This window comes from Emydura macquarii, unplaced genomic scaffold (genome assembly GCF_026122565.2).
Source record: "Emydura macquarii macquarii isolate MOO-44397 ecotype Brisbane River unplaced genomic scaffold, CSIRO-AGI_Emac_v2 contig_629, whole genome shotgun sequence".
Lineage (NCBI taxonomy): Eukaryota > Metazoa > Chordata > Testudines > Chelidae > Emydura > Emydura macquarii.
Genome location: NW_027130766.1, coordinates 2074596 through 2100006, shown reverse-complemented (window position 1 = coordinate 2100006; position 25411 = coordinate 2074596). Strand labels below are relative to the sequence as shown.

The following is a 25411-nucleotide window of genomic DNA, read 5'->3' as shown; positions in this document are numbered from 1 at the left end:
AAAGTGTCAGATCTCCTAAAGGTTTGATGCATGACAGAAAAAGTTTTTCTTGAATTTACTTTAGGAATGAATGCTATGACAGTTGATAGGACTACTTGTTTGAATTAAAAGTACCATACTAAGTCTGAGAGAGTCAGCAACCACAATGGGGATGGTCTGGCTTAGTGGTTGAAGCCACGGCAGTTGGCCGGGTGGATGGAGCCAGGGGTCAGAGCTAGAATCAGGAGTCCAGAGTGGGGCTGGAACAAAACCGGAGTAAGAGCAAGGCTGATGCAGGCTAAGGCTTGTGGAGTCTGTTACCAGTATCAGTCAGGGGAGAGTTCCAAACCATAAAGTGACATTGAGCAGACTGAGCTGCTGTTCCTCCTATGAGGCTTATAAAACTGATCTTAGAGTCACCAGAGCAGCTCCTGGCCTATGGATTGGCTGGAACTGGCATAGGAATGACTCATCAATGCATGTGGTTTAATCAGGCTCTAGTTCAGGGATGACTCATTGCCTTACAGGGCGAAAGCTCTCAAATTAAAAAAACTCCCTGATTGAAGAAAGCAACTATTGGGAAGTCTGCTTTAATAAACTAAAGAATAATGACGTGCCACAGGAGTTCGACTGAGGTAATCATGTAACAATCAGAATGAGGTTTCAAGTGTGTGCTTTATGATCTTATGAGTATGGAATCAGGGTAAGTTGTCCTGAGACAGCACTTAATGTTAGAATTTGTACAAAATCATTTTTTCTTAAATATGCTGAAAACATTATAGAACAGACAACTTTTTTTCTTAAACACTCTTATACACCCACTTAAGTCCCTACTGGAGAAACTCAAGGCTATGTTTCACTTGTTTTAACATGGTAGTTTAACCATGGACTTAAAACTTATTTTACTTTTGGACTGAATTTGTTTACTTCTTTCTAGAGTCCATGAGAGTGATAAGAACATCAACCAAATATCTATTCTGAACATACCTAGTCTTGGATGAAAGAATGTTTTTTTGCAAAAGCTGTCCTTCTGTATGAGGAAGGGATATTGGAGGCTCCAGTGCTAGATTAATCAGTCCTTAAAACCACAGTCTCCTCAGCCACAAAGGTATAATCAGCATCATTAACGCTCTTCTATTACTATTAATTATTTGTACTACCATAGTGCCTAGGAGCCCTTGTTATGGACTGCTCTTTCTTCCTATCATTTATATAGTCCTGTGCAGCAGTGGAAACATATACCACAGAAATCTAGCCCAGCTCTGCAAGAGACCATACTCATTACCTCGCATCCAGGATCTAGATACACAAGAGACCTCCCAGGTGTTTTACTGCTCTTTCCAGATCCAAAGGTATCAATCACCAGTCCTTCAAGCTGACTTACACTGAGTGAGGACATCTGGATGCAGGTTCCACTCTGTTTAATCCAACTTCTGCTATGTAAACTTGATGTTCATCTCCCCCTTGATGGACAGTGCATATAGGAAACTCTGATCTACTCCGGATGGGAGAAGTTGTCTCTGAAATAGGGCTGACTGTTTACTTCCTGATTTATTTATGAAAACCTCATCAGATATGTCTGCTGTAAACAGAACAAGTCTATTATACATTAAAAGAACGGTGCTCTGAGAGTTAATGAATCATTGTATTCCAGCCAGTGTATGTTGTGCTCTCCCCCTCTTTCTGGTACCCATTCTCTGGATTGGACTGGGACCTGAATGAGCCTCCTGTAATATCCCTAGATGGTATCCAACATAAGGATCACTCTGCCTGGTTCATCATCAGGTGAAGCACTTCAAAAAGCCTGATTTTCTGCCGTCACTTGCTGAAGGAAGATACGGTTACTAACAAGTTTCGCAACAGTTGGTCTTTCAGATGTGTTGCACATTCCATTCCATTTCATGTGTGACTGCACAATGCACTGTTGGATGTTTTTCCCTCATTTGGTATTCATCAGGATGGTGCACACACCTTCTGCTGCCTCACATGGCTGTGTGATGGTATAAAGAGCAAAACTGCCCACAACTCCCCTCACTTCTTCCTTACCAGAGAGATTTCAACATGTAGAGAAAGGAGGGTAGGTCGTGGAATGGACACATGCAACACATCTCAAAGAACAATAGTTATGGAGCTGGTTAGTAACCATTTCTTCTTTTTCGAGTGATTGTACTTGTCCATTCCACTTCAGGTTACTCACAAGCAGTTCTCACTGGCTGTGATAATTTGGGTGTTCTGTATGTACAACTTATGGTTGATATTGCAAAGTTATTCTGAAATTATCATAAAATTGCTACATGTTGGAAAGATTATGTGTGCGTATTCACCATTGGGGACAGAACCTGCAATAGGTACACCCCAGGTGTACAACTGTGAACACTTAAGGTTAATGGTGGTACTTTGACCACACAAAATGTATTCAAACATGTAACTGCATCCCAAAGGAAAAGACACTTTCTCCTCCATCTGAGGAGAGGGTTTTTTTCAAGTAGAAAGTTACCAAAAGACAGAACAAACTAAGCCAGGTGATCAGACAGTGGTTTAAATAAAGAGTCACACAAGGAAAGGAAAGCCTTGAGCAAGAAGAAGGAGTTCAGTCTGGTCAAGGGCAAAGGAACCAAGCTGCGCTGGGAGAAGACGGCACCATGTTCCAGCCCACAAGTCATACACTGGAGCCAGAAAGACCTTGGCATCCTCAGATCAGACCCTGATCTCTGCCCAAATGGCAGAGAAATAGATGTAGGTTTTATTATTTTGTATGATCTGTACTCTTGTGTGCTTTATATGACAAAGTAAGTGTTTCTCTGTGTAAAATGCTTTACAATTACCACAAGCCTCCAGACAGAGTTAAATTGTAAACCAGAAGACTTGCATCTTTCAGAGGGATTCTGGGAAAGAGTGTGTTTAAGCAATTGGGGTATCTTGGGAGTAAGTGCCCAGGAAATATGCCAGAGAGGCCAACAAAAGAAAGTGCTCCAGCCTGCTAAAACCCATGGAGGTATAAACAATATGGAGACCCCGGGACCCAGAGGCTTAGAGTCCCCTTGCAGCAATCCGATGGATGGCCAGCAGGGAGTGCCTGACTGGAACTGAGACACCCGCAAACTTTACCAACAATGTTAGTTTCTACAGTCATATGAACGGCTGCTGATAAATCTTCAGAAACATGCACCGGAATCTGAAGAAATGTCTTGAAATCTGTTCCTGCTTGGTTGCTGGTGCTGTTCCCTGCTAGGTGGTTAGAAATACACTTCTATAAACAAAGTCTTTTAATCCACATGCCTGATGCAGGGAGGAAAAACCTAATGAATCATAAACCTCTGCCACATCTGTTTATAAATCTGAGGTGTTGTAGTGATAGAGATGAACAAAGATCGAAGTTCTGTTGCTCCTGAAATAGAGACAGTGTTTTTGACCCTTAACTACAATGTTGACTCATATGCAGTGGGAAAATAAAGCCTGAAAAGCTTCTGTGGAGGACAGAAATAATGCCTGCAATGAGCACATCTCAGAGGACATCTAAGTAGCAGGGACTCAAAAATCTATGAATTAGCACTCATCAATAAGCCTGAAAGCTAGAGAAGAGCCTAAGAAAACATAGTATGAGATGGAGCAGAAATTTTCACTCACTTAAATGACTAAAATAATGTAAATGCTGCCTCATAGCTTAATTTCCAATCTAGTTACGATACACTGTGGTAATTTCAAAGAAATGCAATTATGATATGCTAAAGGAGGAGTTACTCGGAGGAGACAGAGAATGGTCTTTTTGTTAGCTCAGATAATTTACTTATTGCCAGATAAGTCTTTCTAATCTTTCTGACAATGCAGATACAAAACAAGCTCTGAACAGCTGGATAACAACTGAATGCAATGACATCATCAGCACACTGATAGTCTCAGTAGAATAAAAGCGCCTTCTTCCAAGTGAAAACCACAAACTAAATTATTTCAAGACAACACTGTGTTTCTTACTAAGCTAAATTGCATATTTATTTACTTGTACATTAAATATTAATATTAAACATAACATGAACTCATGTAGCTTTCTCTTTTGATCAACAGAAATATCATAGGCCACACACTGTTATATTAGAAAAACAAGGTAAACTAAGTTTTGAAAATGAGCAAGGAAATATGGTTCTGAGTTTTGTCCATTTGTTCATAATTATCTCTGCACTTGTGGGTGGAGGTTTTCAGCCTAAATTTTTCATAGAACAGATATGTTTAACAGAGTAGACTGTTTTTTCTTCCCTTTTCTTTTCTTTTTTTTTTTTTTTTAAATAAACAAAAACCATACACTGTACCAACACTATCTGGAGTTAAATCCTGGCAATAACTTTAAAATAAAGATAAAAGTTTTGTCTTTAAAAGATAAATCTGAATATCCGAAGCCAGACATTTAGCTTATGTAAATCAGCATATTTCCATTTAACTCAATGAGTGATGCCAATTTACAGCAAGTGAGAATTAGGCCCATAAACATTATCATTAGAAATCTTTTTAAAAGGTCAGTTTAGTAAATTCATTTTACAATTTTCACACATCTCTTAGGAGCAAAATATTGTGCTGGAATGAAAATAAGTACATGATGTTGAATAAGAACATGTGGTATTTGACGTATCCTTTCTCTACAATGCTAATAACAGCTTAATTTTTAATCTTTTCTTTATGAAGCTTGTGTTAAAAAACTTGAATGTATTATGTTTTTCCAAGTTTTCATATGAGAGATTTTATCAGTATCTGAATTCAAATGACCACTCTCTTCTCCACTGTCAGAGCTGGTCTCAAGAAAGTATTCATGTGTTTCAGGGCTGGGGAGAGCTCTCCACAAAGTTCAAAGAAAGTGGCCTTTCGCATTCGAAAGTTCTGCAGCCACCGCTCATCGTCCCACACCTTCATAACTATGCTATCCCACCAGTCACTGCTTGTTTTCCGGGACCAGAAGCAGTGCTCCACCAACTGTAGATGGTGTATGACAGCCTGCAGCAAATGGGAACTGTTTCGTTCTATGGCTTGTAGCAAGGCAGCCTCTGTTACATTGTGATTTTCAGCAGTGCGGCTACTGTCTCACTCCTGAAAATCCTGCAGCATAAGTCGTGAGGTGTTTGTGATGCTCACAATAATAGTGCAAAGCTGAGCTGGCTCCATTCCTCTCAGGCAATGGCGTGTGCGTGGCAGAGTGAAGGGTTTGAAAAAATGGCACAAAAAGGCGATCTTCTGTTTGCTTGGACTGGGACAAGAGGGGAGGGAAAGAGTACAATGTTGTATCATGGGAGGACGACAACTTTCCCAAAAGCCTCTGCGGCTAGTTGCACTGTGGGATAGCTACCCACGATGCACTGTTTTGACTGTTGACCCAAGCACGGCTACTGGAGACACAATCACATGATGCAATAAGCATGGTGTGATCATGCTCCTCCGATTTCTAAAATTCAGCAGTTGAAACTTGTTTTACAATAAATCGACTTCACTCTGCAGTGTAGACATACCCTCAGCTTTTTCCTGGGAGGAAGTTTTTTTGTCTTCCCGTTTCCATGTAGTTTCGTGGCTCCATTGTGGCCTGGATGAAAAATGGACCTCAGTATACAGGCATCATCATGTATAGATTCTTCATGCAAGGCAAAAGAATGGAGAAAGTGTGTCTGCACTCCAGGGAGAAGACAGATTGTGTGCAAAAATTCTGCATCCAGATTGGCTACCACATCACCGATTGACTGATGAGGATTTACTAGTTTGTCCATGCTACTGTCAGCAACAACACAGGGCATTGTGAAAATAATATAAAAAGAAGAATTTACTAGCTGCTACTTTATTTGAAAAATGTTGCAAGATCTGGAAGGCTAAAGACATTTTGACAAAAATCATCATATATGAGACAACTGTCATGCTAATGCTGCTGTATGGGTCAGAATGCTGGAGGGGAATACTGGTTGAAGGTAATATTGATAATTTAAAGACCGCATAAAATAAAAATAAAAAGATAAGAAAATGACTAGGACAAGAATTCGTGCTGTTACAGAAGATTAAAAAAGACGATAGTGATGGTTTGGACATGCGTCAAGAATGGACCCAAAAACGATGCCATACATGGTGATACATACCAGAATTTAAGGAATTACAAATATAGGAAGCCTGAGGATATGTTGGACAGACATGGTAAAGAATGACACAGAACAAAAAAGTTTAGAGATGAACGAAGTTATGAAGTTGGTGGAAGATAAAAAGTGGCAGAAAGACTTAATTTGGCCCCATTGCTCTTCAGCTGATGGTTGGGAGTCGAAGGAGAAGCGTTAAGATGGTATTTCTTAGTTCAACATATGAGTGTTAACCATTAACCTGTGACTGATCAGAGGAGAAACACTGATAACAAAAGCTGCAGAAGAACAGAAGAACAGTTCATACTAAAATTGATATGTGGTTTTGGAAAAGCTTCATAAGAGTTGCACTGAATATAGACATTGGTAAATTTTAAAACTTTACAGACAACTCAGTGAGCTCTAGGCAAAAATAAAATACAGCTATGAAGCAGTGGTTTTTGATTTTTTAAATATGCTAATTGGAAAAACAGAGAGAATATATAGATGAGGGGAAAATCCACAACCGTTAATCAATATCTGCAGTTTGATCCGCATTATACCTGATATGGTATAAAGGGATTTTTAATTTGAAACTTGCAGATAAGGCATTCAAAATCTGTTTCAGGGAAGATGTATAGAGGAAAGCAAGGGAACACAGGCAGGAAATCAATTCAGACAAATGTCTGTCTGTCTAATCTGTAACAGGATGAACTGTAGGAAATAGATCAAGAACTACAGGGCAAAAATTAATTTACAGTACATGAAATATATACATGTAAATACCCAGTGGAATAGGAGATGCAAGCTACCTACCTTTACAATGCATGATCTTTAACACAATAGATTATACAGAACCCAGCATAAAATGTTTAGAAATATTTTATACCATTAACTATGAATAGGGGAAGAATAGTAAAGAAAGCCTTTCATTCAGCTCATACCACACTTTCATTAAATGAAACTAAGTCCATTCTCTGGCTTTCCTTCTGCATCAAATTCAAGCTCACTATAATTTCAAGACTGTACAACCCTTGGTAAATTGTTCCAGTGGTTAATTACTCTCACTGTTAAAACATACAGGGTGAGGTGTGTGTATGTATGTAAAATATAAGATCCTCTTGGCTTTGGAAGTACAACAAGGAAATCGTATTTATTTTATTTGGCTTTACAATATTAAGCACCTGTAAGGTGCTTTACATGTTAATGCTACACCACCATTAGCCAATTAATTCTCATAATAAGCCTCTGATAAGGTAACATGGTAAATTTTATTCCTATTTTAGTGGTTGGAAACTAAGGTGGAGCAAATGACATGATTAAGTGACTTAATTGCAGACCGAAGACAAAGCCTCAAGAATCTTTATTTCTAGCTACATGTTAATTCCTCTAGTCCATGCTTTGCAAACCCTGATTAAGTAATATATATTCAGACAGTATGTTTGTTGCTTAAAATACAATATTTATTACTTGTACCACACTGGTGCTTAGAGAGGACTCAGTTAAACTGCAAGTGCATTATGCTATTCACTGTACAAAAACACATGATAAGAAACAGTACCTGCCTTGAAGAGATTATAATCTCTAGCAGGAGTTTTCAACCTTTTTTTAGAAACTACACCCCTATGGTATCAAGGTTTCACCTGAAGTACCCCTTCATGGTTTTCCTGCTCAGCTCCCATGGCATACCCTGGGTCTCTGGCGCCTGGGGCCAAGTCTGCATTTGGGGTCCCCCCTAGGCCTCACGCGCCGCCCTCCCCCATGCAGGGCAGGAGGGGTCTCCAGCCCCTACAAGACAGTGCCACCCCCCAGCTGCCCCAGGAAGGGGGTCTGTACCTGCAGGGTAGGGGGAACACACCGCTTACCTCCTTCTGCTCCCCCCCCTGCACTTACCTGCCATGTCCCCACTTACCCACTGCGTGGCGCCTGGCTCTCCCATTCCAACCCCACAGCCCAGTGCTGGCTCAGATGGGGTGGGCTCAGCCTGTGGGGGGCACCATGCCGGCCCTTCAAGACGCAAAGCAGGAAGCTCCCAGTTGCACATTGTGTCGGGCCAGCGCCCGGGAGCCTGGCCCCCTCGGTACACAACTGCCTGACTCCCGTCCAGTCCAGCCGCCTCCCAACAGCTCTGGAGCGGGGCCTCCCAAAGTGTACCCCCTAGGATAGTCTGAAGTACTCACAGGGTTGAAAACCTCTGATCTATAGACAAGGCAATAGTGGGATGGAGGAGTGGAACATACAAGCAGGATGATCAGTGTTTAAATTAACAACACTACTTCCACTTCTGCTTTTCTAAATATTTGCTTTTCATTTTGTTGGTGATGTTTTAAATGTATTATGCAGGCTAGTGTGAAGTTAAGGAGAAAAGATATTTTTTGCAGATTTGGAAATGTAAGACATGATAATATATATAAAAATATCATTTAAAAAGCAACCATTTAAAGAAAAAAAAATTTTTTTGAAGGTTCATGTCTGTTGCATATTATCCTTATAATTTTGAGGATCTGAAGTCCTCCAGTGTACTGCCCCCAGTGTTCACTCTTATAGTGTAACTGTGTATTTTTTAATGCAAAATATGTCATGCAAGGTGCTTTTGGAATGCTCATTATATACTGAACATTATTGTTATACTGGTATGTTTGTTGCAATGTCATATGTAAGGTTATTAAACTCTGCTACGTAATATTCCGAAATGTGTGTCTCACGTGGCTTGAGACAGATCTAAGTAAAACCGTCCAAAAGCAGAGAGGTAATTCACGCCTCATTAAGGCATACATAAAACAATCCAGCTCTTCCAGGAACAATGGACTAGCCTAAGCATGATAAGGGAATATTCACTGACCCAAATAGAGGGGCCATAGAGGATATTGTTCGTCACCTGACCCAGAAGAGTGAGGTGAAGGGACATGTTGAAAACGGTGAGACATTTTGTGCTCTCTCTTCCACTTCCATCTACAAAGCAACATCAAGCAACTGAAAGACTGTCCACAGGAGGAGGGCCTGGCTGAAGGAATCAGCCAGCCTGTATTGAGCATCATCTAACTTTGTAAGGTTACTGATTTGTTTATATTTCATCCTGATCAAATCTGATTTATATGTCTCTGTTTCATAATAATTTAAAATCTTTCTGTACTTAATAAACTTATTTCTTTGTTTTATTTAAAGCAGTGCATGTGTTTTGGGTGTGTGTAGAGACTTCATTTAAAGTGACAAAGCTGGTGCATATCAATTTTTTTGATAAACTGACAAACTAATATGAGCTTGCAAGGTTCAGTGGGCAGCACTGAATACTGCAAGACCAAAGTTCCTAGGGTTGCATCTGGGACTGGGGATGTTTGCTGGGGTCATTTTATTGCATAATCCCATGAGTGGCTGGCCAGGAGCACTCACTCACTAAATTAAGAGAAGCTTGCAGGAAGCTGTGTGGGGGGGTTCACGCAGTGGAACAAGTGCAAGACGGGCTCAAGGAGTAAGGAATTGGGGTGACACAGCTATACACCAGTCCAGATTGTACAGGGAATGTCAGATATGTCCTGTAGAGTGTAAAATCAGTTTTCTATAGCCCTGTCACTCTAATATCTAAACCTGACCTGACCAGAAGTTTTTGGAATAAAAGTATATTGTTCAATATCTGCTTTCTTACTTACAGTATATAAAATCATAAATGCAGCATTCACCAATGCCAAGATATCCATTTAGCAAGTCCAAACAAGGATTGTAGGATTTTAATCAATACTTTCTCCTACTGAACCAACATTTGCACCCTTCTTCCATCCCTTTCTTCCCCAATTCTATGTACCAATATTCCCATATAATTGCAAACAGAAGGCTAAGCAACTTGGGCCATCACTGAGCTGGTATTCCATAGCTGGGAGCCAAGGCAGGGTAAGTTACAAAGAAATGTAGATTTCCACTGATGACAACACAGGAACTTCAGTCCTCAATCACCTAACCCACAGTGACTCTCAAACAGTGTCTCAAGTTTATGCCCAAAGCATGGAAGTGCATTGGTTTAGCAGTCAAATCAGTGAGTTATCCTGAAGTTTCTTTTCTAGCACAGTCTCTCATTTACTTGTAAAGTGATCACAGACACATTACTACTACTAAAAGGCAATGCAAAATTTCTCATTTGTGTTGTATTTAAGATCAATGCGTTAACAGTCACACAAAAATACAGCTTATTACAATTTAAGACAGACATCACAGATTAAGTAAAATGCAAACTATAAACAACATGTACTGGTCCTACTGGGTTTTTTCTATCTGCTTTACTTGTCTGATAACATTAATGAGGTTTGCTTTCAAAATTTATCTTCATAAATACCCATCCACCATTTATTTTTATGATATAGAGGCTTAACTGAGTACATAATTAATTAATTTGATACCACTTGTTAGTGCGAGCTGGAAAAAAGGGAGATAGTTTAACAACTGATTATACAAATGAGTGCTTATTGCTAGAGAGGAATAACGGGGACCTGCAAAGACAGCTGCACATTGGAATATGGAAATCTATTTCTGGCTCTCTCTGTTACAGAAATTATCTACTGCCTTCATTAAAAAATAAAAACAACTAGATACTGAGCTGAGAATCCTAGCTAAGTACTTTAATAAAAAAAAATGTTACTGTGCCATATTTCTTTTCTTGTATTCATTACTTTGTACAATCTGTTTCTCCCAAGTGGAGAGCAGTGACAATGCCTGCAAATGCCTTTTCCCTAAGGGTGAATCTGCACTTAGATGACCAGAGGTTGGGGAGAGGAAATTCACTGACTGTATAACAGAAAGTACTATTAATTGCATCTCCTTTTCCATTTGCACCAGGTATGGTAGGTGAAAAGTCTTCCTCCGCCCCTCTCCCCGTCTCAAAAAAAAAGCATAATTGTTCAGCTTTAAATATTCTGAAAGTGTTTTGATCTAGGTGATTCTTAAAATAGGTAGCAGTCTTTCCTACATAGTTCATTTAATCATAGAAGATTAGAGTTAGAAGGCATCTCAGGAGATCTCTAGTCCAACCCCCTGCTCAAAACAGGACCAACCCCAACTAAATCAGCCCAGATCCTAAACTGATGAACAATGGTCAGAGACACCCAAGTAAAGCCACTCCTACGCCTTATAACCTTCTATTTTTCTGTGTCAGGTGACTCAGTGGGCAGCCTCAACAGGTGATCAAAAACCTATCAAGTGACTTCATTGGAAGGTGACTTTTCTACTGATAAACCAGTTCTCCAAGGTAGAAGTCAGCTTTTTATCTAGGGTGCTTCCTTTTTTAATAGAGGACCATCAAGATTTAACAACCCTGTGTTGTTAGGCCTTTGCCACTGTTAGAATTGTGGTCCAACAAGGAGGTGAAAAAACAACAAAGACAAAAGGCTGCATGTTCAAAAATGGAGTTTGCAGCTTAGTACAGATACATATAGAGTTCATAACCTCACACAGAATTCAGAAACTGTACAAACAGATTCACCAAATTGACACAACTCACTCTGCATACATGAACAATTTACCCTCCTTCCCAATTCAGATTTCCTTCCTCCCCCACACCCATACCCTGAAAGCTCGCCTCTCCCCTTAGTCTTTCTCCAAGCATGCTATTGCTGCTGAACCAATTGCTGCAATTTCACTTTCTTCTACTGCCAGCTATTCAGTTCCTTCCCCTCACCTCCTGCTGAGTCAGAACATTAGAAAATGAAGAGCAGTTTAGGAGAGGGATGGTGCTGCAGGCTGGCTGGAAGTTTCAGGCATCAGCCCAATCCATAATGGCAGCTGTCCAGATAAGGTTAGGGAAACCAAGGCACCAATACTACACCAAATCCTTGAGGTTAGGCAACTCTGTTGCACATTACTATGTATTTAATAATTCTCCTGAATCTCTCAGACCTATTTCTTTATTCCTTCTGTACGAAGACAGAGTTTACAGACTGTCAGTGCAATTTGTGGTGCTGCAAAAGCAAATGCACATTATGTAGGGCTAGAAATCACTACTACTAATCAGACCTACTATAATTTTCTCCTTGTTCAGGTCTCTCTCCTCAGGCAGGTACTGACGTTGCATCTGCTAAAGGCAGAAAATAAGGTCAAGGAGCCACTTATATGCAAGAGATGACATCAACAAGAAAGCTCAATAGATTATCTCCAACTGCTGTCAGAAGAAACTATACTGAGGTATCTGGAATGGACACTAATACCACCAACGAAAGGAAAAGTGTTTTTCCTACTGCCTGTCCTACAAATTCAGAAAGGGACCTGAAAAGTCAACGTGAGTTTTTTTCTGTCTCAGATACCATCACCAATAAGACACTGCACGCTAAATTCCGTCCTCATTTGCAGAAGTACAACTCTAAAGTTTTCAATAGGTTTTTATGGGGGGCAAAGAGGAAAGAATCTGGCCCTTCAGTTGGAAGCTATTTAACAATTATCTTGCAGATGTGCAAGCCCAGTTAAAATCCAGGTCTTTCCCAAAACTGTGTTGGCTATGCACAGTTTATAGCAGTAAGTAGTAATAAAAATGTATTTTAGTTACTACAGTAAATAGATAGGACCCTCACTAAACATCAGCAGTGGATATTAAGTAAGAAGGTATCGTTTTTACATAGTTCTTTTTCAGAGTAGAACAGCACTTTAATGAATACTTTTGAATCAAGTACGTTACAGTCTTTAGTGTGTAAACATAAGAAAACAGAACTACAGATAAGAAAAATATCTTAAGCAAAATGTTTTCATTGTATGTATTATATACGTCTAAGATACAATTTGAAGAGTTTTATTTCTACTTAAGTTTCTTCCTACTTGTTAACCGCTGAGATAAAAACGTCTATATAACTGAAAGAACGTTCCAAAAGTTGCTTCTGGCAAGAATAATTACTATAGAACATTTTGATCTTCAAGTACTATAAACATAACAGATTGTATTGTAATGGTCACAATTTTGCTCCTGGAATTCTGAACTGAGACTTCTTGAATTTAGTTCTAATATTAAAATGAATTTTATAGATATTAGCTAAATTAGACAAACAGAGAAATCAGTATAGTCATAGAAAACATTGCATGTCCAAGGCTACTATTGAGAATATAAAAAGGATGACACTAAAGCCTCCTTGAGCAATGCTGCCAATTTGGAAAAATTTTGAGCAGTTCTATTGGCTGCCTTTTTGTATATTTATCTTCACACAAAAAGGAAGTAAAGTAGAAGTCTGTGAATAGGAACACCTCAGCAACAAGTGACCCTATTAACCTAATGTCTTTTTTTAGGCAGAATTAGTTTTTATAGTACCTTACAATCAAGACAAAATTTATTCCCAGAATCTGTCTCATTTATAACGTCTGTCTCTAGTAATATGTCCTGAAAGTCCTAGTCAGAAAAGGCAATGATCAAAAAGGTTAACATATGTAGGAAGAGGAAAGATCTACAAACATTTATCAAGTGATACCCATTTTGACCATGCTCTCAAAAATAAATGAAGTATTTCTTAAAAGTGATGGGTCTTAAATTCTCCTCCACATACATAACTCTTTGCCAGTCTACAAATGAGAGCATTACATTAGTCAGCAGGGGATTACATTCCAAATTTAGACATGGGAAAACTTCTAAACATTCTATCGAAAATCCTCAAAGTTCTTCATTGCTAGGAGTAATGGGGTCCCCTTCAGTACTGCATTTCCATGCCAGGTAGTCTTCTCAGACGCATCCAGTCTGGGTCATGAAGAATCTACTTACAGGACCTGACAATAAGCACTCAATCAAATATGTGAATGAGACATCTGATAGGCTCTAATATCTGTAATCCAAGTGCTGATGGACAACATGAGAGTAATGTTCTGTATCAACAAGCAGAGAAGTGCTTGCTCCAACACACTGATAGCCCTGCGTCCTTTCACCTTCTCTTCTCTACCACACAGCACAGGGAGGAACCATCTTCCCAAACAGTAGCTTGGCTTCACTCCCACTGGGAACAGCAGCAGTGGGTGGACATTTTGAAAGAGAGTAGTTCTTCTAGAGTTTCTCTGAAAGAAGACTCATTCTTCAGCCTCTGCAGGCAAATAAAATTTCCGTCATGAAAAATCCATATGCCCAGAATCAACCATGCTTTGTCCTGTCTTATCTTCTTCACCACCTTGTGAATTAATGGCAAGGGCAAAAGACATACAGAAGGCCCTCTCCTCAATGCATTAGGAAAGCGTCCGAAATGGACTGACTGTCCTTTCCCGCTCCTGCACAAAGAAAGACACTATTTGCTGAACCAGGTCCCCAACAAGCTGAACCCAATAGGAAATCTCTTGTATCACCTGGTAGCTGAAAACTGTCTCTGCTGAACTGTTCTGCCACACACTGCTCCCCTGCTAAATGCAGGGCTACCAGACAGAGGTATGTAGTATGCACCAATTCCATAGATCAATTGCCTTGGCACACAACAGAGCTGAATAAATACCTGCTTCCTTGCTGACGTAATACATTGCTGTTGTATTCTCAGTGGTTACCTGCACAACTGAGATGAGTAAGTAAAGATCGGAGAGCCAAGTGAACCACCCTCACTTCTAAATCATAAATGAACTCTGTCACAGAGCCCAGATTAGCTCCCTATCCATTGTTTGTTGCAGAGGTTTTCAACTTTTTTTAGAAACTGTATGCCTATGGTCTCAAGGTTTCACCTGAAATACCCCTTTCATGGTTGTCCAGCCTGGCTCCAGTGGCATACCCTGGGTCTCTGGCACCTGGGGACCAAGCCTGCATTTGGGGCTCCCCAGGCCTCACACGCCCTCCCTCCCTGCGTAGGGCAGGAGGAGTCCCCCAGCTCCCACAAGACAGTACTATCCCCCAGCTGCCCAGGGGAGAAGGGTCTGTACCTGTGGGGGGGGGAGCAAGAACATGCCACTTACCTCCTCCTGCGAGCTGGGCCCCGCCCTACCTGCAGTAACCCACCACATCCCACCCCATCACCCCCACAGCATGTACGCAGCACCTGGGTCTCCGGCTTCAGACCCGCAGCCTAGCGCCGGTTCGGACGGGGCGGACTCACACACAGCCTGGGGGGAGGGGGTGCTGGGCCAGCCCTTCACGACACACAGCGGGGATGGATGGCACAGGAGGCTCCCAGCTGCATTCTCACAGACACGTTGACAGAAAAGAAAAAGTGTGGCTCATAGCCTGCAAAGATTAAAGACCACTGCTCCAACAATTACATTCTTTGTGTGTATCTGAAATGACAGCTTTCTTAAATGTTCATAATATATAAATGTAATCTGTTCTGCAATTAAGTCACTGGGAAGCTAAATTAGTGTGGTGACAGAACTTTGTTCAATGGCTGTTATGTCCCCTCCACCTCTTAAATAAGGCGTAATGATCATTTCTGAAACCTTCAAGGTAGCTAGCAATGCCTCTTTAGTGCTATAAATTCTTTTTGTATATGTCCACTAAAATCTGCGCTAAACTAATTAATCAACTAAATTGTACCAATCATTTCCAGCTACAATAGATCCATTTGCCAATTAATCTCACTTTCAGAGAGAGTAACTGTAATCAGGATTAGACTTTTTATTTTGTTTTATTTTAATTGGCTCAAACATTCCATTTTTATTTCAAAGAAGCCAATAGGTACTTTAATTTCTCAGAAATTGTTCATTTAAATGATAATTTATACTGAAGTAGAAGCATTTTTCTATGAAGCAGTTTTATCCTATGTCTGTACCACAAGAAGTGTCTGAAAACAAAATTATTCATCACAGTGGGCATGTTCAAAATTCCAATATGAACTATGATGCAGGAATTGACTGGCTACACTTTACTCGATTACATTAAAGTTCCATCACATTGTTCTTTCTACTCACTTATCATCCTTTCCAAACAAAGATTTAAAGTTAGAATGCCACCCAAACATGAAACAAATTACAATATAATACTATTGTGTAAAATCACATAAAACTATGACTAACCTATACGTTTTTTGTTCCTATATATGTATCTTGTTTCAACCTAGATGATTGACTCAGCATTTTTCATGATATAAAGCAATAAAAAGCTGCCATTTTATTTTATCCCATTCCTTGATCCCCCAATGTCCTTCATATCCTTGCTGTCAGGAGTTCACCATCATTTTCTATGTTTTACTGCCTTCAACAATTGTAAGCCCATGTCACACACAGCTATTGTTCTTCCAAGCAAAAGAGAAGTTTTCTTCAGAACTATTCAGTTCAGGCCATCACTGAGCAAAGGCAGGCATTCTTTGTAACAATCATAACCTTTAGAGTTTATCTTTTGCAAGAAGATGGAATCTGGAAGTGTGAAGAACAAACACCCTAATTATAATTATATCATCAGTTTCTCTAGATTAAGTTCAGGGCCAATTCTCATTCCAGTTCAGGTGAAAAAAAAATGTCCACAGTTTTGGAAACTTATTAACCTTACTTGATTCAAGATGGCTTAAGGATTATGCTGTTTTTGCTACTGAATTCTTCAGCCAAATGGTTTACAGGAGTATTATGACAATTTGTAATATAAAAACATTGAGAATGGAATCAACCTCACATCATCAGCATCATATGTTATTATGCTTTATAAAGGGCAAGTGACTGATGAAATCACAAAGGCGGCTGCTAGAATGCTGATAGCAGAAAGTTCAAGCCAAGTCATATCAATTATACAACTTAGAAATTTCATGTTCTTGTACTGTGGGCAGAGAACATATTCTTTTTCTCCTTAGTAGAATCAGAAAAGAGGTGTCCAGCAGAATTGCTTAGAGTGGCGGAGAGTTCATTTACTTGGCATACCTTAATAAGAGTGACAAGGTGGATGAGGTAATATCTTTTACTGACCAACTGTTGGTGAAAAAACAAGTTCTCAAGTTACACAAAGCTCTTCTCCAGGTCTGGGAAAGGTACTCAAGCATGTCACAACTAAATACAAGGTGAAATAGATTGTATCCCATAAGTATTTAAACACATACTGTAAGTTACCATTCAAGGTGAAGTGGCCTGTTAACATCTCTGTACTCAGAGAACAAAAAGGAGGGTTAGTGGGATACAGACTGTTGTAATAAACCATAAATCCAGTGTCTTTATTAACACCATGGTTTTCAGCGTCTAGCAAAGTTATGAATTTAAGCTCCCACGCTCATCTTTTGAAAGTGTTGTGCAGGTTTCCTTTAAGGACAAAAATTGAGAGGTCAGATATGGAGTGATTGTTTTGCCCATGAGTGATATGGTGTTTTTGTCTTTTATGATTTTTCTGTGTGGAGTTCATTCGAGAGCATGATGACTGTCTAGTTTCACTCACATAGTTGTTATTAGGGCATTTAGTGTACTGGATGAGGTACATCACATGTTGTGATAAGCATGTGCAGGACCCATGGATCTTAAAAGGTGTGTTTGGGAGGTACTGATCATCCTAGCAATGGAGATATGCCCGCAGCTTTTGCATCTCTTGTTATGGCAGAATCTGGTGCTGCTTTGAGTTGATGGGTCCTGGTCTGTGGGGAGCTTGCTTCCGATGATGAGCTTAGTGAGGTTGGGAGGTTGTTTGAAGGCCAGAAGAGGGTGTCCAGGAAAGATTTATTTCAGAATGTGGTGCCCATTGAGTATAGGATGTGATTGTTTGATGATATCACATATTAGTTCCAGTGTAGAGTGGTAGGGATGTGCAGTTGGAGGTTTTTTTCCACCACATTGAATCAGGTTCTTTTGGGGTATTTGGGTAGCCCATTCCATGACATGAAGATGGAGTGTCCTTGTTTATTGCAAGCAGTTTTAAATGTATTAAGGTGAATATCACAGACATTCTCCTCAGAGTATATTCTGTAGTATGTGAATGCTTGGTTATAGGTAACAGATTTCTTAGTATGTTTGGATTGGTCACTGGATCTGTGAAGGTAAGTGTGGTGATCTGTGGGTTTCCTGTATACAGTTGTGTGTCGAGTTCCATTGTTGAAGCTGATTGCGGTGTCCAGGACGTTAATGCTGGTGTGGGGGTGTTCTAGAAAAAGTTTGATGGGTGGATGGTGGACGTTGAAATTGTGATGGAAATCTATGATTGGTTTTATGGTGCAACTGTCCTGAAATTCTTCCTCAAGATGGTGCAGAAAGAGGTTGGCATACTGGGGAATTATCCTAGAACCCATGGCTGTTCCCATAGTTTGGATAAAGTGTTTGTTGTTTAATGTATAATTGTTATGAGTAATGATGAAATGGATGAGTTTGGAGATGTATTTGGCGTGGATATCTGAATGCTGCCCATTGTCTTGTAGATATTTATAGATATTTGAGGCAGGCAGTGATGTCACCACTGTGAGGCATGTTGGTATATAGGAAGGTGACATCCATGGTGGCAAGGATAAGTAACATTAATAAGAGTTTGAGAGCGGTAGCCATGTTAGTCTGTTTTTAGCAGAGTTCTTCAGTTCTTAGCAGAGTTTTTAGCAGAGTTCTTCTGTTTTTAGAGTTCTGTGGCACCTTAAAGACAAACAACTGTATTTGGACATAAGTTTTCATGGGCAGAAACCCACTTTGTCGGATGTGTGGGTTTCTGCCCATGAAAGCTTATGTCAAATACATTAATAAGACTAACATTTTTCTCACTGTAAAGAATTTTCTGTCTACTTTGAAGATAATATGAATACATTGGTTTAGCTAGCTGTGGGGAAGAAAAAAAAAGCAGGAAACAGGGCAATGGCTTGAGATACCCACCCATTTTAAGAGATAGAACATCAAAGTGAATGGCTCTTGCACTATCTATGACCCTGTAGGGAGCTCACCCAATTGGTTTTGCACAGCAGGGTCCAAGTTTATGAACAAAGGAAACAAAGACCCCCAATTGATTTAAAAGGGCACTCTGTCAAGTAGGAGAAAGACAGTTGAGAGAGACAATATAACTAGTTTGGGGTGACTAAATACGAGAGGCTTGCCTAGGGATGATAAACCTCGATATAAGACAGACATCGTGTAGACCTTGTGTTGTTACTTTTCCTCTTATATTATGCGTTATTCCTACTGTTAAGATTAAACAATACTTTTGGTTTAAGAAGGCTGTCTGGTTACTGAATTCACCACCGAGTATGGTTGATACAAAGGGTACTGTAGTCCAGGATCCAGTCTAAGAATGACAATGTAACATGATTCCACCCCAGAAAAGGCAGAGGCATGAGGCCTGAAACTGAAAGGGTTATACTCACAGAAACCGGAAAGAGTTCAGAGGTGCAGCTTGCCCCGTAACTGGGGCAACCAATATGAGCTATGGGGTGATATTTTGGCCTGCAGCACCACTCATACATGGACAGATGGCTCTCAGGTCTACATCTCTGTTTAGTCCAATCCAGGTTTCGTGTTCTCAGTGCTCTTCAATACCTGAGCAACATCGGGAAGCAAAAGTGTAAAAAGTTGCTTAGACTCAATCCTGGTAAGTTGTGAAGCAAGATGGTAGATTCAAGTCAACCTGTGGAACTCCTTGCCAGAGGATGTTGTGAAAGCCAAGACTATAATGGGGTTCCAAAAAGAACTAGGTAAGTTCATAGAGGATAGATCCATCAATGGCTATTAGCCAGGACAGACAGGGATTGCTGTTTGCCAGAGGCTGGGAATAGCCAATGGGATGGAACACTTGACTATTATCTATTGTATTCATTTCCTCTGAAGCACCTGGCATTGGCTACTGTCGGAAGACAGGATACTGGGCTCGATGGACCACTGATCTGACCCAGTATGGCTGTTCTTATGTACTCAGCAATATGCAAAGTAAATTGAAGAAACAAAATAATCGTGCTTGAATTTAACCTGGCTCTCCCACAAGTTAGTGCGGAATTCTAATTTTGTTCCAGGCCTACCTAGGACACCATCAGTTAGCAGTTGCGCATTATGTTCCCAAAATAAAAAGAATTCTCTTATTTTAGACCTCCTAGCCTTACAATCACTAGCAGCTTGTTGGTTATACTCAGCAATAAAACTGCTTACAAGTGACCATTTTGTCTCACCCAACATCTATTATTATTTTAGAAATAGTAAAACACTAACATTTTCTATGAAACATATGATGACATATGACCTATTTAAGTCTAGAATGTACTAAGCTAAGGTTACAGATGGCTCAGTTATACAGCTGTACACTAGTGAATCCACAGGACAACTCACTGAACTGAACGCTGTAAGAAGATACAGATCAAATTATTATAACTTCATTAGGTTAAGTAGGCTGGCTATCACAACCTGTTAATGGACAACCAAAAGTAGGGTTTTGAAAGGCTACTAGTTTAACATGATATAAAGAAAGTTATTGTTTCACTATATAGATAACCCTTAAAAAGCACCTTCAGTTCAGATTTTTAATCAAATTTTATTATATTTATTCTGAATAATTCATAATGACACTGTCAAACTGCACATATTCTCCTTTTGTAAGAGAGAGACACTATTTATAAGTAAACAGCCAACATAACATTTTCAGGAGGGAAAAGGAAACATAGCAGACATTTGAATTTCAAAACAAATCAGTCTGAAAATTTTAAAAAATCCAAACAATTACCAGAGCAGATGCTGGCTTATTTTGGAGGAAATAACATTTTCCACCTCAGCCACTACCATCAGAAATTTTAACGTGTGCTCTAGTACAGCATGTCTGTCTTTGCCTGCTAGCTTTGAGGTAGTATGAAGATATAAATATTTAACTACATTTTGTAACTAACTGACAATCTAGCCAAACACAATTAGCAGATTGTTTTAAAAGCGCACAGCAATGGCAATGATAAACAAGTAACAAAACCTTTTTAAATAAATTATAGATTTATAATTCTAATTACCCCAAGATATACCATACAAACTGAACAGTGAAAGAAAAGGAAAAACACAGCCCATGAATAGTTTAAACCAAGTGTATTCAAGCATTTATGAATGTTATGTATAATGTATACAAGTATACAGAACTTGTGTTAACAGCTGCCAGATTGAAACTTTTCATGCTCATATAAATTATTCAAAAATTTAGCCTACACACTTTTTTGTTTAAAACTGTGCCCAAAATCAAACAAATGTTAAGGGAGACTGCTTAATTACATGAGGCCCAGCAGCTTATCTCTATAAAATATGTTCACTACCACCCATTTTTGAGCACTCTTCTTACACTTGACACTTTGACTGAGGTAACAAATTTAAACAATAGCAGAGTAACCATGATGAGGGTGGTTTACCATTCTGGCAGTATTAAGTTAGAATGCACATATCTGAAGCTTCATAAACTTCCTGGTAACAGCAGCCACTTGGAATTAAATGGTTTGCCTTGCATACTGTAACACCTTTTGCCTACAACATGAGATTGGAACAACTTCAAAGTCTAAAGCATGTACTAGAAACTTTCACTAGTCCATGAAGTGCAACAAAATAAAATAGAATTTAGAGGTCAAATATTCAGGAACCCTGAAAATGGAAAAAGCAAGTTGTGTTAATTGTGTGCTATGCGGAGAGGAAAAGCCAAGAACTTTCTATTACAGCTTGAAAAAAATGCAAAATACAGGAGGATTAAAGACCTTAAAGTAGGAATCACAACTTCAAAATGATTAAACTGGAAAGTACATTTAAAAAAAAAAAATTTATTGTTTAACAAATCATATCTTGTACCCCTCATATAATCTAGAAACTTCCTAAAATGCATTAGAAAATGGCTTTGGACATTTAACACATCAAAAGGACAAGCCAGGAATTGGACCTGAAAAAAAATGCGCATTCTCCTATAAGGAAATGTGCTCCTCTTTGTGGTAAAAGAGAAAATTACCAGGACTATGGTATTGCTAGGTGTTAGCATATGAGACATACCAGAAGCTCAAAACCCAAAGAAGACTGTGAGTATGGTATCTTAAGAGGACGTACCTGCCTCAAAGGAATCTTGTGAGGCTTAATTCATGAATTTTTGTAAGTACTTTTATTTCAATAATTACTTACATTGCAGTAGCACCTATGGTCTCCAAATGAAATCAGGGAGCCGTTGTTTTAGGAAATGTACAAACATATAGTAAGTAATAGTCCTTCCCAGAAGACCTTAAAATCCAAGACCCTGATCCTGCAATCTCTTAAGCACAGCCAGAGGCCCACTGAAATAACACATACAGAGGTCCAACCATGCACAAGGTATTGCAAGATTGAGACCTTAACATATATGACAGATACAAGATGGGATAAAGGGAGCATTAACCGAATTTTACGTATGAGAACTGAGGCAGAAAGATTAGATGATTTGTCCAAGGTCAGAAAGAAAATCTGTGGAAGAGGCAGGAATTTAACCCAGGTTTCCTGAGTCCCAGTCTAGTGTCTTAACCACAAGACCATTCTTCCACTCAAGGCTTCCAGATTCTTTGATGAGAGGTGTTAAAAGTGTATATAATCTTAATGAATAGGCTAATGAATCTTAATGAATAGGCTAATTAATTACATTAATTCAATGTTAGCATTGACATTTTAAATATGTCAACAACAATAAATTTAGTTTTGATTCTCACAACAGTCTTAATAGCTAATACAGCCATATATTGAACAGGACAGTAAAATATAATATTACAGAAGTACAAAAGGGCTGATAATAAGTGCTGTAAGAAGGCCTAAACCAGATTCTGATGTCAGTTACTGTTCACTCATGTAAATCCAGAGCAGTTACTCTTAATTTTGAACAGTGCATATTAACTAAGATTAGAATCAGGTTCCACGTTTTTGGATTTTCAGACCATTGTAGGTTTACTTTCTCACTCTTGACTCGTTACAATACATCTTATGCCAACTGAACAAGTTAAAAATCATTCACTCGTTTTTAAAACACCCAAGAAAAAGAAGATAGGTGAGATCATGGGTACATATTGTAATCCAACCCATAATGAAACAATGGGTCAGATACTCAACTGGTGTAAATTGACATAAGTACACTGCCTTCAATGGAGATACACTGATTTACAATAGCTGGGGATCTTTAAACCAAAGGTCAAAGGGATGTAGAAAAATTATGAATTTTAATCACTCTGAAATCAATACACACTATTTACATGTCTCTTTGCAAAAAAAATTATTTCTGAGAAATATGGTATTTAATTAAATTAACCCATTATGAAATTTAAGTACTTTACCAAGATACCTGTAAATATTACATTTATGGGTGGAGTTAAAACACAAATGTAGCTTTCTATATTTAAAATATTTCTTTAAAAGTCAATCTAATTTCTAGAGAAATAAAATGCACCAGCTAAAAGACAGCAAAAAAATGTTAAATAATGAAATACTCAAAGATGCACATTGATTTAGTTGGGACTGGTCCTGCTTTGAGCAGGGGGTTGGACTAGATGACCCCCTGAGGTCCCTTCCAACCCTAATCTTCTATGATTCTATGAACAGCCAATCTGGTTACTACACTGGCTGAACATCCCCATCTCAATAATTTTTGCATAATGCTGTGTAACTGCTGTTAACTGCTCTCAGACTGATTCACTCTTAGACACATGAGGGTTAAGAAAATATTTTTAGCTTTAACAAAATGAAGTGACAAAGTAATCCTCCACTGAGGATAAAAGACAGTTGTTGGGGTGAGCCACTGAAAGTGAAGATGGAAAATGCTGACTGGCTGAAGCCAAAGAATGGCTAATTCATCTCCCCTCAAATCACCGAGCAGTCTCTTCAACCTAAAGTTCCAACTCTAAATATGTTGTGTGACATGTTTCAGTACTTTAACAAGCAATTTATGTTCCCTCCAAGATACCTCTTAGTATCAGCAATCTCATTCAGTGTGTCCAGCCTCACTTTACTTTAGAGCACTACATCTTAAACTGAAATGTTCACAAGATATCCTATGTTAAGTACCTTTCCCATAAGTACCCTAACGTCACCATATACATATTTTTCTAAAACATGACACACCGCTTGATCACAACACAAGGCCAAATGGTCCACCAAAGCTCATCACTTCTAAATTTTCTCAGCTTTTCTCTTTGCTTTGTCTCTGCAGCCTTAAAACTCCTCTCTTTCCAAAAAAACATCTAACTGTCTCTTTTATATTGTTTTAGTGTCAGTGGCTTTCTTCCAGATTGTCAGGAAATCTGTACTGCAGAATAGTGACTTGTATACTTTTTAAGAGAACATTCTCTCAAGTACTTACTTTTAAAACTCAGTGCAGTCCACAGCTACCTCCATGGCTGCTCTTCCACACAAAATCCCCAAGCCTTATAGGCAAGTGACTGACACTCACTCACACACACACACACACACACACACGCACGCACGCACGCACGCACACCATTTTAAAGCTTATTATGTCTATTTTAAAATGCCGGCTGATATGGAGGTGTCAGGTGGTGCCATTACTATAGAAATGAGGATAAACAATAACAATCAATACATTAAAATGACCACATTGAAATATTTGCATTAATTTGTTAGTCTAATAACTCTCTTTATTATTTTAAGACATACAATTGGATTTCTGTGTGACCTCAAAAGCATCACATCAACAATCTAAAGGGTAAAACAAAATCTAGTAATACATTTATACAGGTATCACTGAAATGTAATAGCACTGGTGACATTTCTAGTCAACATCACCATCATCTTGTTCATCATTGTGATCTCTGTCTGGAGTGTGTGGGTTACCACAGTCTTCATTGTTTTGGCATGTACACAGTTTGTGCAAGGAAGATTGTTTTGACTATACACATAGTTGATTATGCAGTGACCTCTACTGGTACAGGCACGAATAAGGTCTTGTAGAAGCTCATATGCCATTGGGCCCTTGAAGAATACCGGAAGTAGTTCATCATCCACATTTTTTCATCCATGTTGCAATGGTGATCCAACTGGTTTACTTATGTGTGAAAACATCCAACTCTTTGCTTGCCAAGATGTTCTTTTGACATGCTTTTCAAAACGGTCTTCACATAGTTGGAGCTTGGGCAGTAACTTGTCCTTTTGGATGGTCAGATTGCAGCACAAGCAATTCAGATCTCTGTGGGTCCCCTTTTCTTTCTCGTTCTGGTCATACAGCACTGCTACCAACTTCCTTTCTACAGAAATTGCAGCTTGTCCATCATTCTCTCCCAATTTGTCAAGATCTCTTAAGCAGTAAGCTCCCTTTGTTTTTGCAACATTAAATGGAGATTTTTTTCCCCCCAATACCAGACAGGGATGACAGAGAGTCACATCTTGTTAATTCACATATAGCAGGAAATATGTTGCAGAAGTCAGGAGTGAGTGTATCATAAACTGCATGCCCATGTATGAAGTGACACTTGTCTGTTGTGCAGGTAGTGGTTCCTGTTTCAATCCACGTTGTGTGTTCCATTTCTGGACAGGAGTGAAGAGCAAGGACCATATCATCTGTATCAGGTGACCTAATTACTATGGTTCCTTTGACATCA

General features: G+C 39.1%; 1 protein-coding gene across 8 annotated transcripts in view; it reads right to left on the bottom strand.

The window, feature by feature from the left end:
* Positions 1–25411, bottom strand: part of TANC2 (tetratricopeptide repeat, ankyrin repeat and coiled-coil containing 2) — a 492680-nt gene that overhangs the window by 404102 nt on the left and 63167 nt on the right. For 7 of the 8 annotated variants that reach the window (XM_067540986.1, XM_067540987.1, XM_067540988.1 and 4 more), the window contains exon 1: positions 19214–19362. The exons of the other annotated variant lie outside the window; for it this stretch is intronic. In XM_067540986.1, the coding sequence (XP_067397087.1) occupies positions 19214–19312 (99 nt within the window). In that variant the 5' untranslated portion in view covers positions 19313–19362. Of the gene's footprint in view, positions 1–19213; positions 19363–25411 lie in introns of those variants that run through there. 8 annotated transcript variants of the gene reach the window in all.